This window comes from Microcebus murinus, chromosome 15 (assembly GCF_040939455.1).
Source record: "Microcebus murinus isolate Inina chromosome 15, M.murinus_Inina_mat1.0, whole genome shotgun sequence".
Taxonomy (NCBI): Eukaryota; Metazoa; Chordata; class Mammalia; order Primates; family Cheirogaleidae; genus Microcebus; species Microcebus murinus.
The window spans coordinates 29,469,363-29,489,462 of NC_134118.1; the positions used below are offsets into that span (position 1 = coordinate 29,469,363).

A 20,100-nucleotide genomic window follows, 5' to 3' on the forward strand; every position below is an offset into this window, starting at 1 on the left:
AGTTAGCTCTAAGTTTTGCTCAAATTAAGAAAAGTCATGAAAATGTAAGTTTTCAAGGAACGGCCAGACTTATCTAACAGGGAAAATTCTCTGAGGATTGGGCCTTCCGAGACTTGGGGCGGAAAGGCTCCAAATCTGTTCTTTCCCCTCTCATTTATGCTGGGATGATGGTTTTCACGGCTAGCGTAGTTCCATGGCTTTTGGTTAAAGGACACTGAGCAGCTGTGGAGAGGTGATGAGGAAGTCAAGTTAAAATGCTACAAATCTTGCCATGTTTACTGGGATTCAGTCACTTTTTTGAATAAATACTCTGTGGATAGTTCTGAGCTTTTGTCTTTTTCCAGAATTCTGGAAAATTTGATTTGGACAACTTTTGCCAGTGTATTCATTATCCTTATGGAAGAGGAGATTTTCTCATCTTTACTATGCTTTTCTGGCGATGCTTCTTGGACTTGATTTTAATGGACAGTGAGATTTTTTTCTTTCTTTGCTCAAAATGGTTATTCGTTTGTCCCCACTAATTTGGAATGGTATGGTCATTTTATTTGAATCTATTGGTTGTTTCTGAATTTAAAAAAAAATGAATTCTGTTGTCTGATATGGGCATAAATTCTATCAGCGAGATCAGACTGCTTTAATAATTATTTTTCTTGGCGAATATATAATTAAATAGCAAAAATTAGTGGATAATTAGGAGTGTGAAGAATGCAATTAAAAGGTGTTTGTTTTAGCTATAAATAAGAAAAAAATGTTATCACTTTATAACCTAAAAAATGTAAACTAAATTGGAACAAATCTGTGCAGATTGTTACTGCATGTATAAACTCATATGTTTCAAATAAGTTTTAAGAATCTATATTTATGAGTAAGATCATACTTTTAAAATAAAACATATCCTTAAAAAATGGTTAATTACCAGTACTCCACATTTACAGGCCTAACAATGATCATTTTGATAGTTTTAAAACAATATTTGAGTCTATTTATTTTGCATCTGAATACACTTTTTTAAAAAGAGACATTGTGAAAATTAATTTTAAATACAAATTATTGTATTTTATTTTTTTTATAGGACTTTGGAGATGATGGGTCCTTGTATATCACTAAGGTCACCACAACTCACATGGGCAATTACACCTGCTATGCTGCTGGCTACGAACAAGTCTATCAGACTCACATCTTCCAAGTGAATGGTAAGAAGTGTGGAGTTGCTAAACTTTTATTTTGCTTAGGTAGATAGTCATAGACCATCACAGTTGACTAGGAAGAGTAGGCTTCAATTATTTGAGTTTTGGCAAAACTCTAATTTTTTGAGTTTTGGAACTTAACGTGAAAGTTTTTTAAGTTAAACAAAAAGTTCCCAAGTGAATAAACACTATAAATTAGTACTACTTTTGTCATCATATTACAGAGTAACTCATTGTAATTGGAAAATTAAAACATAAGAAATTTAAATTACTTTTTCAGTTTAGAATATCAACAATTAGACAACTATATAAACATTAGAAACCAAAGAAATTAACTATTAACAATTTTTATCAGATCATCTATTTAATTGGTCTTATTAATGATATAGATATTACTATCTATGTATAGAAAATTTCATATTCTTAATGGTTAATTTAATGGCTATAGATGTTGACAAAGTAGGCTGATATCATTCCTACAATCAAAGCGTGACTTTATTCCTAATTCAAGTTATATTTTAGCTGTTTACTTGAATTAATATAGGCATACATATATGTTTCATTAATAAACACTAATTCGTTTCCATAATTTATCCTGATATATATGATATATATCTCCTCTATGTTTTATGAAAAGGAGGCAGAAACTTACGTGGCTTTCTGTAGGAACAGCAAGATGGCTAATGTGATTAGTATGAATCAAGAGGAAAGTGACAGATAATGACCTTGCAGAGGTAGCTCAGGGAAGATCACATGGAGTTCCATGGACCAAGGTTAATGTTTGTATTTCCATTCTAAGTGTAATGCGAAGCTACCCAAGTATTGAGTGTGTTCAGTGGCACATTCTGTATTGTTTTAAAATAAATGCACAGCAAAAAACTATCTTAGCAATATAGTGAAGAGATAATGGTAGCTCAAAGTGCAATGTCAGTGGTTGAGTTATAAAGAAGTGGTCAGATTTGAAATGTATTTTGAAAGTGGTCCTTGACATTATCACTGAGGAATATCAAGTTAATGTGAGAGAAAGAGAGTGAAAAAAAAATGGGCCTAAGGCATTTGAAGGAGGTAGTTAGGCATATGGTTAAACCACTTACTGCTATAAAGTAGCACATTTGGAGTTTGGGTAAGATTAATTTTTTAATACATTAAATATAATTATTGATGGAAAAGTCAAATATTCAATTGAGGGGAGTGAGAGCCCAAAGTTGTATGTTTAGAGAGTATCAATGTGCATAGATTGTATTTAAAACCATAGATCTGAGCTTGATGAAGTCCCCTTAGGGATGAGTAGAGGTGGGTATGGAGTTAGAGGACTGAGGCTTGGATCTGAGGTTAACAAGTAGAGAAGACTGAAAATGAGCACCCCGGAAAGGGAAATATGTGTCCTAAAAACCAATTAATAAGATGTAACGAAATACTTGAAAATATTTGGGAGTCTATTTTGATATTGTTGACACTCAACAGAAGCAGATCTAGGCCTTGGTTTCTGGTGCAAACCCAGTTGACAACTAGGCATTGTCAAGACTTTGATCCCAATTTCCATGAAACCAGTGAAGAAAGCAGGCAAGAAGCTGGTGCATGCTGTCCCCAGTGGCCTCAGATGTTTGGAGTCAAGACACTCACATATCTGACAATTGTACCCACTGATACATAATCTTGGGAGGGCAGAACAAGTCCATGCTTTGAATGTTCATTGTCTAGATGTTGCATCTTTGGGGAAATTGTTATTGCAAGTCAGTTATCACCTCCTTTGTTGGTAAATGTTTACTGACTGCTAGCCTATTGGACAAAACTAATGCCCTACATTTTTTTTTGACAGGGAGTTAGAAGGAGATTCTGCAATTTTGTTTTTGGCTGACAATTCTGTCTTTCATCTTTTAGTCTCACTCCCAGTCCTAGATTTTCCAGTCTAAGTACCAACTATATACAAGTTTCTGGTAGTTTTTAGAGCAGTGTATAGTTCGTGTTCTACCTCTATCAGATTCACATAAAAAAATTATCACAGATGTGAAACCCTGGGCTTCACTAGCACTTTCTGGAAGTTTCATTTGAAATTTGCATTTTGACAAGCTTCCTAGGTAATTGTGATGCACGGTAATGTGTGACAATTATTCTAAATGGCTACTCCTCAGGAGTTGCTGTTCCTCATTCATGTCTGCTGTAAGTTTCTCGCATAACTCACTCATTTGCCATACTCCAGCTGGTAAACCCAAGAAGGGGATTTGAGCCAAACTGCAGGTTTTCATGTTGCAAGATGAGCACTGAACAGCATTGGGGAAATGCATCTTCCCTATTTCATCCCCTCCTGTGAATGAGCTGTTTACTCTCTGATCTCAGTTTTTTCTGAAGAAGGAATATGTGAATAAAGAAATAATGAAGTCTCAGAAACAGAGCTCCCCCATCAGCCTTAGCATTGTGAATTAATCAAGAGGAATTCAATATTAGTAGCGATTGCTTAGGCTGAACCCTTTTCTAGGAACAGAGATTCCTGAACCAATATCACAAAGGGAATAAAACCCATCTTTTTCTATTACATTCTACTACATTTAAATTGCTTCAAATTTCTTACTATAAAGGTTTTCATGAAGGGGTGGGTTTGAGAAGAAGAACAATGATATCATTGCTAAGAGGGCAAATAAGCTGATGGGTATAATTAAGCACCAGATTTGAGCACTTGGGTGTAATTATTAATCTTTACAAGACCAGTTTTTTTAAGTATCAGGGATAAAACTATGATTATAGTCAATTTAAGAAAGAATGGAAAGTGAAAAAATAAAGAACACTAGTATTGTTAACTCTTTTAGGGAGAACATTGGCTGAAAATAAACAGAGAACTTTGCAATAGCTGGAAATGCTGTGGGGTCAAAGGAAGAAATTTTATGAAAGTTATAGATTTACTAATATTTTATTCTGATGTGAATTGTTCAGAAACAATTAAAAGGATAATTTTTGAGAAAAAAGGATAATTGTAGTACTAAATTAATTAAATTAAAAAGTCAATGTGATTTAATAAACATATGGAGGGACTGGTCCTTGGAAGATGAATAGTTAATCTGTTGAAACAAGGAGAAAGAAAATCAATTAATAAAATGTAACAAAGTTCTTGAAAATACTGGGGAGTGTGGTTTATCTATTATTGACACTCAGCAGAGTATGGGGACTGTTGGGGAAATATTCTCAGTGTGGGAACATGAGAAAGTCTATTTTTTATTGCTTGGATTTTTTCAGTGACATGAAAAATAACAGTGGTTGGAAATAAAAGAGTTTGTGAGAGCCTTAGTGGTTTCAGGAGGGGAAGAAATGTGAAATAATTATCTTGCAAGGCAGGAGAGTTAATAAAATAATATATAGTTGGTATGTTGGGGAGGGCTTGGAGTACTTTTGAGGTAATATATGTCAGCGTATTTTCCTTAAGTCATGGTTGACTGTGAAGTGTCAGTCACACAAAATAATATTTGGATTTAACTAGTGTTTTGTTTGTCAGATGAGTAAGTAAGAAAGAGACAGGAGTGAAAAAATTAGACAAGTTTATAATGGATTGATTATAATGACAAACCATAAAATAAGTGTGAAAGGAGGACACAGTGAGACCCAGAAAGGTGACAAAAAGTGAAAAGTTTACTGGGGTTTAGAAGTTGGTCAAACATTATAAGAGTGAGGTACTAGAGAGAAAAGATATGCAATACAGTTGCTATTGACCTCCAAGTGGAGGTTTTGCCAAGTTCTTGGTGTTTCCTTGGTGTTTGTGGAGAAAAGAATTTCAGGACACACCACATAAGCCAAACAAGCAACAGCTTTTATTGAAAGTGAAAGTACACTCTCAGGGAGCAGGTAGGCTTGAAAGAGAGCATTTGCACTGAGAAGACATGGTTTTAGATTTTTTTTGTAGTCTTACTAGCTGAGGGGAGGAATATTCAAGGCCAAGGGGTTGGCTTTTACTAAGAATTTGGGCTGTAATTCCTAGAATTGTCGTCCTTCCCTTTTCATACTTTATATTAATGCTTCAGAACTGTCATGGTGATTTCAAAGGCAGAAAAATTTTAAATTCACAATGTAAATGAAATTGTAGTTAGCCAAAGTTCATGTCAAGTGGTGGAATAGCTGACAAGCTGGTTGAAATCACTTCTTGCTCATGGTTATCAGCCCCTCTGGTTAGTCTCTGGGTAAGAACTATTTATTATAACACCTGGACCCAATCTTCAAGCCCCTGCATCCAGTCGCAGTCCTGCCTACTAGTTTCCTATTCTAATACCTTGACTCAAATAATTTTCTTTTTTTTCTTTTTGTTTTTGAGGCAGAGTCTCACTCTGTTGCCCAGGCGAGAGTGCCATGGCATCAGCCTAGCTCACAGCAACCTCAAATGCCTGGGCTCAAGCGATCCTCCTGCTTCAACACCCCCCCCCCCCAGTAGCTGGAACTACAGGCATGCGCCAACATGCCCAGCTAATTTTTTCTATATATTTTTAGTTGGCCAATTAATTTCTTTCTATTTTTAGTAGAGACAGGGTCTCACTCTTGCTGAGGCTTGTTTCGAACTCCTAACCTTGAGCAATCCACCACCTCGGCCTCCCAAAGTGCTAGGATTATAGGCGTGAGCCCCAGCACCTGGCCTCAATTAATTTTCTTAAAGCATCTGATAATTTATGTTTATGAGAAGTGCCTTTAATTAGGTTAAATCTATATAAAGGAAGGAAGAACCACTAAGGTTTACAAGGGGTTTAAGTAGCCCAACAGTTCTAAATCAAATTTGCCAGTTCTAGTTTTAGCTGAAAGAAGAAATGAGGTATAAAACAACATGGATTAATCAAATTCAACCATCATTGGTCAAAAACTTGTTCTACTGCATTTATGTCAATAAGAGAAGACAATAAGTGTGCTTTAAGGATCATTTTTAATAAAAATTCTATTTGAAGAAGACAAAAAGAAGAGTAATAAATGTATTATATTTATATCAGTAAGGGATTATCTTCAGCTGCTATAACAGAGAACCCAAAATAAAAGGGGCTCAAAGAATACACAGAGGTGTTTTTCTTACACATAAAAGAAGCCCAAATGGGGTGGTTTGGCAATAACAACTCCATAATGTCATCAATATCATAAGCTTTCCCTACTATGATTAGCAGACAATTTCCACTCTCAATGCCATTCTATGTTTCTAAAATGGCTATGGACATTTTGTACACATTAAACAGAGAAAAAGGAAGGAGGGAAGAATGGCACCTGCCACCAGAGAAAGCACTCTTAAAGGAGTTTAATGAAAGCACAACAGTAACTTCCATCGACCCTCCCTAAATGCACAGATATTGCAAGGTATATTTCTTTCACTACCCATAGAATTATAAAAATTGGATTAATCATAAGGAATTGGGAAATAAATTTTGGGTGTGCAACTAGCCATCTTTGTCACAAAATTTCTGATATATTCAAAACATTTTTCAAAACAGTAATAGAATAATAGCACTTTATAATAAAATAGCCAGAAATGGTAGGATTTGTTTAAAAAAATAGCAACTCTAAAATTGATTTGCTATGCTATGCTTTTCTTTGGTGTTTCCCTTTATTTTGGTTTATGGTGTTTTATATTTGGCATAATAACTTTAAACATATGCTTTGTATATAAGTAATTTAATAAACTTAGGCTTACCCAAATGTTATAGGCCAAGAACAAAAGAATAGTTGTGAATGAAGAATGACACTGGAAAAACATACAATGAAAATGCATGAAAATGCAAATTATCTAGCCAAATAGCACATTTATCATCCCAATAAATCTCTAAAACTAGTTTAACTCATTTTCCATTTTCTATCAACTTTCAGAAAAGGTTAAAAAGACCTTTAGAAAATCATGTTTTTATGTGGATTTAAAATATTTATCTTATCAATTTGTCAATTAGTAATAAAAATAAAATATTACATTGATTGCCACAACAAGCCTTGAAAATACCAAAAGTTATCGGAATTTGTGAAAGACTGTTTTTGAAGTGCAAAGTCTATTTAAATATCCCCGGGCACAAACCAAATAAGTCTATCAATAGCCCTGTTTCTTTTCAAACAATTCAAAATTAGATTATTGAAATACAAGAGTGCTTCTGTGTCCTTGTCTGAAGAAACATTATGTATAAATCAAAAGAGCTTGAGTCTACCAGTGGATTTCATTTCATGCTTTTCTTTTTCATTTTACATAAAGCAAATCATCTTTAGATCCTAAGCTTATGATACGGAATGTTTGAAAATTTTAAAAGTCATCAGTGTTTACACTACCCTCTGGGCAGAGATCTCCATATTCACAACAAACCCATATGTATGCTGTTACTTCTTTTTCATTCAAATTATTTAAGCCCTCATACATAATACTGAGTGGATTTTTTTTTTCCTACACATGTCAAAAACTTCTACATAAAGTGGTTGTTCATTGTTAGTTTTATAGGATGTCCATATATAATACCCCTATTTTTCTCTTTCAGAGTTTGGAAACATTTATAAGAAAGATAGAAGAGCCAGATATATAGACATCAAAGCATCACCTTCACTACTGACAAAGCTATTTAGAGAAAGTGATTTTTAGTCTGGGGCAACAATAGGCTTCTTTCTTGAATCATAGAATTGAACTTTCTAATCCAGTTATAGGCAGCATTGCAATTTCTACACTACTTGTGCTAAACCTTCCCTGCTAAGCTTTCTGCATGGCTAAAGTGCAGAAGAGAATAAAACTTTTCTGCAAGCAGTAAAATCCCAAAAGTAGGAAGCTAGAGGTCTACTTCCTCCATGTCTTTCTTCCTCCCACTGTGAGTTAATAGAGGATGAGAGAATGAGTAGTTATTAGGGTCACTCAGGCCCAGTGAATCTCAAACTCTGGTTCATGCACAAGCAGCAACAGCAATTTGTTTTAAAGGCAAATTCTCAGGTATCACCCATGCCTACTGAGCAGAGACTCTGAGCATGGGGTAGAGCAACCTGTGTTTTAACAAACTTTCTTGGTGATCCTGATGATAAAATTTGAGAACTACTCTTGTAGTTAGTGATTTGCCTCATATGAAAATGACAAGTGGTAATTTATGTTCCTTCCTCATATTTTCTAGCTTTTTATTCTTTTAATTTTGACTTGAAACATTGAGTTTACATTCATTTGGGAGAGTGGCTCTCCCTCGGGAAGCAGTATCAACCATGTATCATCTCAGTCATCTCCCTCATGGGGCCCTGCAGCAGACAAGATTTATGTCTTGCTCCATAGCCCACCCAAGCTTCCTCAGCTGTGCTGGATGTCCCCTGACAGCTTCCTACTAAAAGAGTCTGCCTCTTTGCCAGTCTTCCTAAAGATTTTATTTGGCACAAGAAGGTCTATTCAGCTGCACTCATGGCAGCCCAGATGTGCTAAGCACTTAATGTTCTCAGGGACAGTTTTCAATGAATGAAGTGCACAAGTCAGGAGGTGAGAGGCACAGCTTCTGGGTTCTCTGAAAGTTAACTCAAGGTGGAATAAAGTCTTAAATGTAATACTGGAAACGTAAACATTCTACAAGAAAATCTAAGAAAAACTCTTCTGAACATTAGCCTAGGCAAAGAATTTATGACTAAGATCCCAAAAGCAAATACAAGAAAAACAAAAATAAATAAATTGAACTTAATTAAACTAAAATTGCACAGCGAAAGAAATAACAGTAAATAAGACAACTTACAGAATAGGAGAAAATGTATGCAAACTATACATATGACAAAGGACTAATCTCAAGATTCTACAAGGAACTCAAACAAATCAGCAGGAAAAAAAAACAACCACATGAAAAAATAGGCAAAATATGTGAACAGACCACTTTCAAAAGAAGATACATAAATGGTCAACAAATATATGACAAATATCAAACATTTGGGAATGCTCATACACTGTTGGTAGGAATGTAAATTAGTACAACCTTTATGGAAAACAGTATAGAAATTACTCACAGAACTAAAGTGTACCTACCATACGATCCAGCAATCCTACTACTGGGTATTTGCCCAAAGGAAAATAAGTCATCATATCAAAAAGACACCTGCACTCATATGTTTATTGTAGCATAATTCACAATTCCAAAGATATAGAATCAACCTAAGTGGCCATAAACCAATGAGTGGATAAAGAAAATGTCATGTTTGTGTGTGTGCGAATTTGTGTGTGTCTGTGTGTGTGTTAACTACTGTCTGTGTGTGTGAATACTACTTATCCATAAAAATAATGAAATAATGTCTTTCACACCAACTTGAATGGAATTGGTGTGAAATTTCTTAATGGACATTTCTCATGAATGGGAAAAAAATACTTCATGCCCTTACTTCTGAGTGGGAGCTAAACAGCTGGTATGCATGGTCACACAGAATGATATAATGGACACTGGAGATTCAGAAGAGTAGAAAGTTGAGAGGGGGGTGAGGGATGAAAAATTGCCTAGTGGGTACAATGTACACTATTCAGGTGTAGGGTGTACTAACAGCCCTGACTTCACCACTATACAATTCATCCATATAACAAAAACCTACCTGTACTCCCTAAATCTATTGCAATAAATTAATTAATTTAAAAAATGTTGGTAGCAATAAATATGTGTACTGTGGATCCATATACTTGCAAGGAACAAGAATGTGTATTTGGGCATAATGAATCCAGAAGTAAATATGTTATTATTCCAAAAAATAAAATAGAAGAAAGGAAACACAGCTTTCTACCCACTCAGTGGGAAGGTCCTGAGGTGCATTCTATATTTCTCAGAGGGTCCATCCTAGAATTGAGTTCTTTTTACCCCTGGTGATAACACGCTCATGAATCTCTTGAATGCACCTGGTCCTTTTTCTTTTACTTGCTGTTTTCCTTTTTCTTGTCTCACTTTTCCCTCTCTCACACTTGTGCCTCTTGGGATCACTTCCCCAATTGTTTGAACCTCAGTTCTCTTCTTAGAGCTGCATTTGGAGACACTCACACTGGGATAAGTCCTTACCTTAATTGCTGGTCTATTGTAGCTTCCCTTGAGAGCTACTGGTGAACACTACAAGTTTGTTTCCCGAAGACTTTGAAATATGATAGAACAGTACATTAATTCATTTATTTGAAGACTTGGAAAATTCTCTCTATTGTCCCCTTGCTAAATTATGTCCTGCTCAATATAGGTCTTCAGAGGCTTGTGATTAAATTAAATCATGACGTCAAAATCGTCCAATTATTAACTCGCAAGAATACAGACACGTTTAAAATTTCATGTATATAAATGTTCTAGTTATTAAAGTCCCAGAGAGAAATAAAACTTAAAATATTAAAGTTCCAAAGAAATTAACCCAGAGTAGTTAATATCCAAAATTAAATTATTCTGCCCTTATAATTTAAAGTCTAAAGAAGTTCAAAAGTTTAAAGTAAAAGTAAAGTCTGAAAAACAAGTCCTTCCCTAACTTTTAATTTTGTTCTCTTTCAGTGAAATCAGTCCTTGAAAATTTATGACTTTGGGATAACTTAAACATTTATATTCTGGGCCTATTCTCACTTGGTGTGGCCATTCCATTTGCTATTGGTTTTCAACTGGTCACCTCTTTATTTATCATTTTCTTGTACACTGCCTTCTGTTGGATCACACAACTTTTAGAATTCAATTTTATTACTACTATTGACTTATTAACTATACTTTTTATATAGTTATACTTTTCCATTTAATTTTGTTAGGTATAGCTCTAATCTACATCTATAGTATGTAATATAACATTGTCATTGTTCTTTAAATAATATTTTAGCACTTCATGTATAAAGAAAAAACTTTACAACAGCATACTTTGACCACTCCCCTCTCCATCCTTTGCAATAAAATTGTCAAATATTTTACTTCTATGTATGTTATAAACCACACAACATGTAGTTTTGAACAGTTAAATGTCTTTCAAAGAGTTTTTAATACAAAACAAGAAAATAGGACTTTTGCATTTAACATTGCTGATCTTCCACTTTAGTTCATGTAAATCTGAATTTTTTAATTTTCCTTTACACTAAGTAATGTCTTTCAACAATTTGAAGTTTAGGTCTGCTCCTAACACATTTGTTCAGTCTTTGTTTGTCTAAAAGTGCTTTTATTTTTCCTTCTTTGAAAACTATTTCTCTTGGATGGTGAATTTTAAGTAGCCAGCTTTGGTTTTTGTTTTACTTTCAAGACTTTACAGACGTTCTATTGTCTTCTGGCTTGCTTGGTTTCTAATGGGGAGTCAGCTCTATTTCTATTCTTTTTTTTCCCCATTTATTTGAGTGCTTTTAAGATTATCTTGATTATATCTTTATCTTTGAGTATCAGCAATTTTACCGTGGTATTCTTTGGCTTGCTTTTCTTTACTTGGATTTTTTTCTGTCAATAATTACTAAACTTCTTGGACTGGGGTACAAGTTTTTCAACAAATTTGGAAAATATATTGGCCATTTTTTTGGCCAGTATGATGACTATGTGTCATGGTGTCTACCTGTTTGCAATGCATCTCCCAAGAGTCCTTTGAGCTTGTTGTACCTGGATGTCTAGATTTCTATCAAGACCAGGGAAATTTTTCTCCATTATATCCTAAAATATTTTATCCAACCCTTGTGTATTTTCTTCTTCACTCTCATGGATGTCTATGATTCTCATTTTAGGCCTCTTCACATAATCCCACATTTCTTGCTCTTTTCTGTCACACACATTATTTAAATTGACATGACATGGCTTCCTGGACTAGTTTATACTGGTCAGTAAGAGTGATACTTCAAAGATTACTTCTGTGTATACAGGTGCTGGATAATGTTACAAAACACTCATGAGGTGGCCAGCACTTAAAAAATAGTATAATGACTAATTAATGTAATGACACTTGTATAACAAGAGAGTCGAAAGAAGGTTAAAGTGATAATGAGGCTTATTTGATCTTAAAGATTTAGCATAAGGGCACTCTCAAGACAGTTTAATTAGATTTTAAGCACCTTTTTCAATTTGCATGTGTACTTGTTAATCCACATGTTTTAAAAATAAATTTTAGTTCATTTAAATTAACAAATTTACCTAATCTCTTTCCCTGTGTTGTTTTACTGCTATTAGTGATAGCATTTTCTCAAATTTTACATTTAATGTGTATAATTTATGATTATTTCTTCCATTTATGTTTCAATTATAGTTCAATTTGAAATGGTATAAAGGCATTTTTGAAGTTTAAAAAAATAGCTTCATCTAATTTATGCAGTTATGACAAGTTACAACTAGAATTATCTAATTAATCTTTATATCATTTAACATACTTCATTATATCACATAATATATCAGTGAATTTGATTTATTCATTGGTACCAGTGTTGTTTTTAAACTTGACCAATTGGGAAGAACATTTTAGAAATTAATTTAGCAATGAAACAGAATATCATTTGTAATAGTAGTTCAGTCAATAATATGCTTCCTTCTGGTGTCCTGGGAAAATATAGAATACATTTTCCCTTTCTATATATAGGCCTTTACAAGTTCTCCAAATTAATACTTGTTTATGCTTTTCTTATACAAATAATTATTACAATTCATTTGCATGTGTTTTAATACTCACTTCTTACACGAGATTGCACATGATCTAGGATTTTTTTCAGTGTAGTTTGCTCTTGTAGCACATTAATTCTTAAAGTTATCAAGGCACAAGTACTGGCCTGAGTGTTCCAGTCTCTCTGACCTAAGTCAGATCATTCAGGCCTAACTCATGTTCCATTTTTTACATGAAGATGCTGATGAACACTGCAGCTCACAGTAATCTCTGCCACATCACAAGTCCTGTGTTACCAGATGATTTTTCATTAATAATAATTTTTCATTAATAATAATTAATTTCATATTTGTACTTCTTTTTCTTTAGGATTTTAGTGTACATGTAAACTTGTAATTAGATATCCATATGAACAATGGCCATATCTCATAAGTTCTTTCTTTTTCTCTTATAGATTTAATTTTGTATTTTGCAAATAGTAGACAGTAAATGATTTTTAATGATCTACTTTGTTTCTTGAACTAGAAGTTGTTTAAATATACTAAACTAAATAATAAACTAAATGGTTTGTGGACAGGTGGAAGTTAGGCATTGTATTCATGTCTCAAGTTATATTACTCTCACAAGGAGGAAGTCAGCACTAGGATTAATCTTACAATAGTGAGGCTATCAATTAAATTTTCTGGTGGCATAGGCAAGAAACATAGCTCCTACCCACACAGGTTTTTTTTTTGAAATTTGAGATGTTACACAAATCCATAAAGCTCTGTGTAAAGTGCAAAAGGAAAACTGTCTAAGAAGGTACCAAGAAGACATATTTTGCTTGCTTAAATTTTCTCTTAATAAGCATGATTTTCAGACATATAGATAAATAATTATATATGAGAGTCAAAGAGAAAGCTATGGTCATGCAAATACGATTTTTCTCTTATATCCTACATATTTATTTATTTCAATATATTTGAGATTGTAATCTGTGTACATGGTTTTCAGTTTAGTTGAAATTATTAGGCAAATCTACTTCTAAGAATTTAAGTCTAAACACTCTATATAGATCAAATGCAAAAATATGTTGTTCTTATGTTAATTATTATGAATATGGTGATGATTATGATGATAGGCAAAATATACCAAACGAGCTGGAGAAATCTGCATGGATTGAAGAGCTTTGATTATTTTGCTGTTACTAAGAAGACCTGAGAGGCTCTTAGGAATTCTTTGCTTCTGGTTTTACATTTCCGGATAACAAATATGATTTTAAATAAACTTTGCCAAAGGATAAGTAGAATGTTCCCTATACAGTGGCCACTATGATCATGATTTGAGAGCATGCTTCATAACAAAATATATATAATTTTGTCTGTCATATAGTTGTATTAACAATAGAAAATATATTATTTGGGATTATCAGTAGTTCTGTATCACTATTAATAGATAAGTTATGCTGTTGAATTGTAAGAGTTTCCTCCAACTCACTTTTTAATTTTAGACCATCAATTATTTCAGAATAAAGGCAGGTAATAAGTAAGCAGAACACCCAGTGACAGTAACACTCCTGACAACTGCAATACTCATCTTCCCTGCAAACACTGCTCTAAGTTAGAATACCCTAAACAATAAGAAAAATGGATATCTTAAAGACTATCTGAAAAACATTGTGAATTATAAAAATATCTTTACAATAATTTTCATTTTGGATTAACATCATATTATAAGTACCATTTTGAAAGTATGTTAAAGTAATGCATCACTATGACAAGGAAATAATAAATTGTTTATTGAAAGTAAGACTTTAAGAAGAGGAATTATATAAATTAAATTAATTATATAATTTAATTAAATAAATTATATTATTTATCAATTGACATATCAGCAAATATTTTGTTATGATTTAGCAAAAAATGTGGTAAATAGTAGTGCCATCTATTGATAAAACTAAAAACTGCAGTTACTTCTTGAGTAAGGAATTCTAAGTTTTATGTTTACAAGAATGTATTTCCAAATCTAATGATTCCTAACTATTTTGATTATTATTTAAATTATTATTGGATCAGGTCAAATAGTGGAAAAAATAATGTGTGTGTACATGTGTTTGTACATATTTACATACATATGTACATATACATGTATATATATTACTAATAATGTGATGGTTCTGATAATAAATATTAGTTATTATTTCAGATTTAATTAGGCTGGCTGTGATTCATCTGAATAATAATAAATTTAGTCACTCTTAAGAAAATTAAGTTTAACATTAAATATTTATTTTCTGCTAAAAAACTAAGCAATAAATAACCATGTGGTGGATGATGAACATAGTTTTATTTTTATTCCTTCTATTTTAATAAGTAGATAATATATTTTAGACATACAAATTTGCATATTTTCATTTTTGCACCCTACTATGACTATTTTTATGCTTTTTTTTCTTCTTCTTTTTCTTTTTCTTTATGCTTCTCTTTCTTAACTCTGGATTGATTATATATAATAATACAATACTACTTAGAAAACTCTCAACTAAGGTTGGCTCTTTTAACAAATTTAGATTATAGTACACTTATTGCCAATAATTCAAAATTAAATCTTTAACTTTTCCAAATTTGCTATGGTACACCTGGCAAGAACAATTTGTGTACTGTCTGGCCAATTGTTGGGGAGGTATTGAATAGTTTAGGAGAGTCTGATTTTTATTATTACTAATTAAGAAGCAAGACTACAGAGAAGAAAGGAGGGAATAACAGTGGAAATATTCATTGACTCCTATGATGTGATCAGATTATTTGTTTCAGGGGACACATGCCAGAGCATTAACAGGTGTTGTGGAGGAAGTGATAAGAGTGACCAGAGCAGAAATAATAATGAAAAAGCACAGGCTTAACAGGGAGGAAGAAAAATGAAGGCTGAAGTGAAATCAGGGCCAACTTTGACACACTATCCACATGGTGACGATTAGAGCATAAAGTTGTTATGAAACTCATTTAGTCATTTACTGAACATCTTTGATCTATTTATTTTCTAACTGTATGTTAAGATTTATTATATACTATACCAGATGCTATGGATCCAAAACTGAACAAACAATAATTATAATTGGGTCTCCGTACTCGTAGCTTCCACATAAATGGATTTGACCAATCACATATTGAAAATATTTTTAAAAATAGGTGGTTGCATCTGTACCGAACATGACATTTTTCTCATCATTATTCCCTAAACAATATGGCATAACAACTATATACATAGTACTTACATTGTATTAGTTATTATAAGTTATTTGGAGATGATTTAAAGTATATGAGAGGATGCATGTAAGTTTTATGCAATAAACACCATATTATATCAGGTAAATGAGCATCCAGGTATTTTGCTATCTGTGGTGGGTCCTGGAACCAATCCACTGTGGCTATTGAGAGACAACTATGTATTTTTTGAGGAGTATACTGTCATTCTTGCTGCTACCCCTTCAATTCTATATTGATGAATTGCTGTAATCAATCAAATATTATCATAAATACAGAAATTTATGACAAGTAAAAATATGAGTGGGGCTCACAGGTTTGCAAAGTGCACAACCAGCACAGCCATGAGTGATGGTCCTCTTTGGAAGTATGTGAGAGAAAGATAAAAGGACAGCTGATTGGACTTTGACACTCAGGGAGACAAAGAAGGGTAAACCAGAGGAAAATTATGGTTTAATCAGGAAAATAGTGTAGTCGGGGTTTTTGCAACCAGTATACACAAAAACTTGGCATGAAAGGAGAGGAGGAGCAGAGACAGGACAAAGCCTGTTATGCAGTACAAACTGGAACAGAGCCAGAAGAAAAAAAATTAATGGAATAAAGGACAAAATATCATTATCTCAAAATACACATAAAAACCATTTGACAAAATCCGATACCATTTCATGATTTAAAAAAACAAACTAGGAAGAGAAGGGAACTTCCTCAATTGAATAAGAAATATTGACAAAATCCTCACAGCAAAGTTGTGGAAGACTTAATGGTGAAAGACTGAAATCTTCCTTCCTAAGATCAGTAGCAAGACAAGAATGTCTGTTCTTCACAATTTTATCCAAAATTTTACTGGCAGTTCTAACTGGCACAAGTAGGTGAGATAAAGAAATGAAATGTATTCATATAGGAAAGGACAAAGCAAAACTTTATCTATTTGCAGATGACATGACATTGTACATAGAAAATATTAAGGAATCCCCACAAAAAGAAACTATTAGAACTAAAAAGTGAGTCCAGAAATTTAGCAGGATATATTCACAATATACAGAAAGCAACTGGGATTTTAATAGCCAAAATGATGTTGAAAAAGAAAAGCAAAGCTGAAGGACTCTTCAAAACTACTACAAAGCTAAGTAATCAAAGCAGAATAATACTACTATAAAGACAGACATATAAATCAATGGAATAGAATAGAAAGCTCAGAAATAAACCCTTGCACATATGGTCAAATGATTTTTGAAAAGAGTATCATGTCTATCCAATGGTGAAAAACAGTCTTTTTAACAAATGGCCTTGAGAAATCTGGATATTCACATGCAAAAGAATAAAGTCGGGCCCTTACCTAACATCATATAAAAATTAACTCAGAATGGATCAAGTTCTAAATGTAAAACTTAAAACAGTATGACTCTTAGAAGAAGACTTAAGACTAAATCTTCATGGCATTAGAATTGGCAATGATTTCTTGGATATGACACCAAGGCCCAGGCAATAAGAGAAAAAATAGGCAAATTGGACTGCATGAAAATTTAAAGTTTTGTGCATCAAAAGACAGTACACAAATTGTTCTTGCCAGGTGTACCATAGCAAATTTGGAAAAGTTAAAGATTTAATTTTGAATTATTGAGAATAAGTGTACTATAATCTAATTGGTTAAAAGAGCCAACCTTAGTTGAGAGTTTTCTAAGTAGTATTGTATTATCATATATAATCAATCCAGAGTTAAAAAGAAAAAGAAGCATAAAAAGCTCCATTCATGGACAGTGCCCTGCACAGGTATACCATTTTTACCTTTTTTTTTTATTATTTTAAGGCTAATTAAGTGAAGATTGAAGTGGAGAATGAACAAAGAAATCTGTAATTGGTTGTGAACACTTAGTGGCAAACACCACTTCACTCAGACTAGCCCATTTTTATCTTTTATGCATATTTTTAATGCATATTTTTGCATGGTTAGATACACGAATACCACTGTGTTACTATTTTCTTACATTATTCTGTACGGTAACATGGTGCGCAGGTTTGTAGCTAGGAACAATGGGCTATACCATCTAGCCTAGGTATACCATCTAGGTTTGTGTAAGTTTGATTGTAAGTTTGATATTCACTCAACTATAAAATCACCTAACAACGCATTTCTCTCAGAACGTATCCCTGTCATTAAGGTAATGAATGACTGTATATTATATAAGTGTGTGTGTGTGTGTGTGTGTATATATATATATATATATAAGTATACACATAATATCTCTGGAAGAATATGTGAGAAACTGCTAGTCTTTTTTAGTCGCAAGAGGAGAGAGGAGAACTAGAAAACTAGAAGACAGTAATGGGAAAGTTTTCACAGTATATTTTTTTTGTACCTTTTGAATTTCCCACCATGTGAATGTATTGCCTATTCAATAGTAATAATGAAATTAAAAGTAACCTTTGTGCGGGATATAGAGAGGGACAGTTTATAGATTTTTCACTAACAGAGGCTAGAAATAATGAAGGCCTAAAATGAAGGTAGAAAAATGGAAAATTTGGGAAAAAATGAGAAGTATGTTGCGGTAAACAATTAGATTGTGGCTGGTTGAGGGTTGCTAGTGAGTTAGAGGGAAAGTCATGGAGGACTCCCAGTTTTCTAATTTGGCTAATAAACTTACAAGAAGCATGTCATTTTTGACTAGAACATGACACTACCTTGAGAGATGACCTATATTAGTTGTTGTGCTACCAGCCACTAGCAGTGTGGAGAAAGACAACATTCCTGCCTACACAGGACACACTTCAGCGGTGACCTATGTATGCCACACGTAGTCTGAGGGACCCATAATAGTGAGGATGCAGAGCTTGTGGAGGGACAAGGAGCAAAGAACATTTTGAGGGTTCCAGTGGTGTGGCTACCTCTCTTTAAACTATTCAGGCAAGACCTCTCTCTCCATGACTGAAATAAATCATGTTTTATTAAAAATGGATTAATAAATAATATTTAATTAAATATTTAAATTTCAAAATAAATATTTTCTTATGCAGTTTTAAGAAACAATGCAGAAAGATCCTTTAACCCTTTACCCAATTTTTCCTGTTGGTAACATCCTACAAAACTGTGGTACAACATTGGACCAGCATGATGACATTGATGCAATCAAGACACAGGGCAGTTCCATTCCACAGAGATCCCAAATGTGGCCCTGTGAGAGCTATATTGATTTTTCTCCTGCTCCCACCCCATCAATGACTCCTGAAAACCATGAATCTGTTCTCCATTTCTATATTTATTGTTTTAAGAATATCATATGAATGGAATCATACAGCGTACATGCATTTTCCACTCAGTACAATTATCTGGAGATTCATCTATGCTGTTGCTTGTATCAATAGTTCATACCTTTTTATTGCTGAAGAATATTCCATGGTATGTATGTACCAGAGTTTGTTTAGCCACTCACCTGTTGAAGGACATCTGGGCTGATTCTGATTGTTGTCTATTATAAATAAAGCTGCAAAAATCCTTCATGCACAGGCTTTTGTGTGACATAAATTTTCATTTCTCTGGGATAAATGCTCAGGAGTTTCATTGCTAAGTGAGATGATAGTTGCAAGGTTTTTTTTGTTGTTGTTTGTTTGGTTTTCTTAGAAACTGACAAAATACTTGCACCATTTTACACTGCCACTAGCAATGTATGAGTAATTCAGTTTCTCTGCATCCCTGCTAGCATTTGGCATTGTCACTATTTTTATTTAGCCATTCTGATGGGTATAGAGTGATATCTTATTGTCATATAATTTTGCATTTACGTAATAGCTAATGAAACTAAATATCTTTTTGAATATTAATTATTTATCATCTATATGTCTTTTATAGTAAAATATCCCTTATGTCTTTTGGACATTTTCTAATTGGATTACTTGTTTTATACTGTTGAATTTTTAGAATTCTTTATATGTTCTAGATACTAGTCTTTTGTCATATGTGGTTTATAAATATTTCTTCCACTTTGTAGCTTATCTTTTGATCCATTGCAAAGGGTCTTTCCCAGAGAAAAAATGTTTAATTTTGGTGAAGTCCAATTTATCATTTTTTTCTTTTATGAATAGTACTTTTGTTGTCAAAGAATTTCTTGCTAAGTCCTAGATACTAAATAATTTATTCTATATATTCTCTTAAAAGGTTTATAGTTTTAAATTTTACATTTATATTT

General features: G+C 33.1%; 1 protein-coding gene across 4 annotated transcripts in view; it reads left to right on the top strand.

Annotated features, from left to right (window-relative positions):
• The window catches only part of FSTL5 (follistatin like 5), a 696,991-nt gene that overhangs the window by 523,486 nt on the left and 153,405 nt on the right, over positions 1 to 20,100 (top strand). For all 4 annotated transcript variants that reach the window (XM_012735602.3, XM_012735603.3, XM_012735600.3 and 1 more), the window contains exon 8: positions 1,073 to 1,193. In XM_012735602.3, the coding sequence (XP_012591056.1) occupies positions 1,073 to 1,193 (121 nt within the window). The remainder of the gene's footprint in view (positions 1 to 1,072; positions 1,194 to 20,100) is intronic.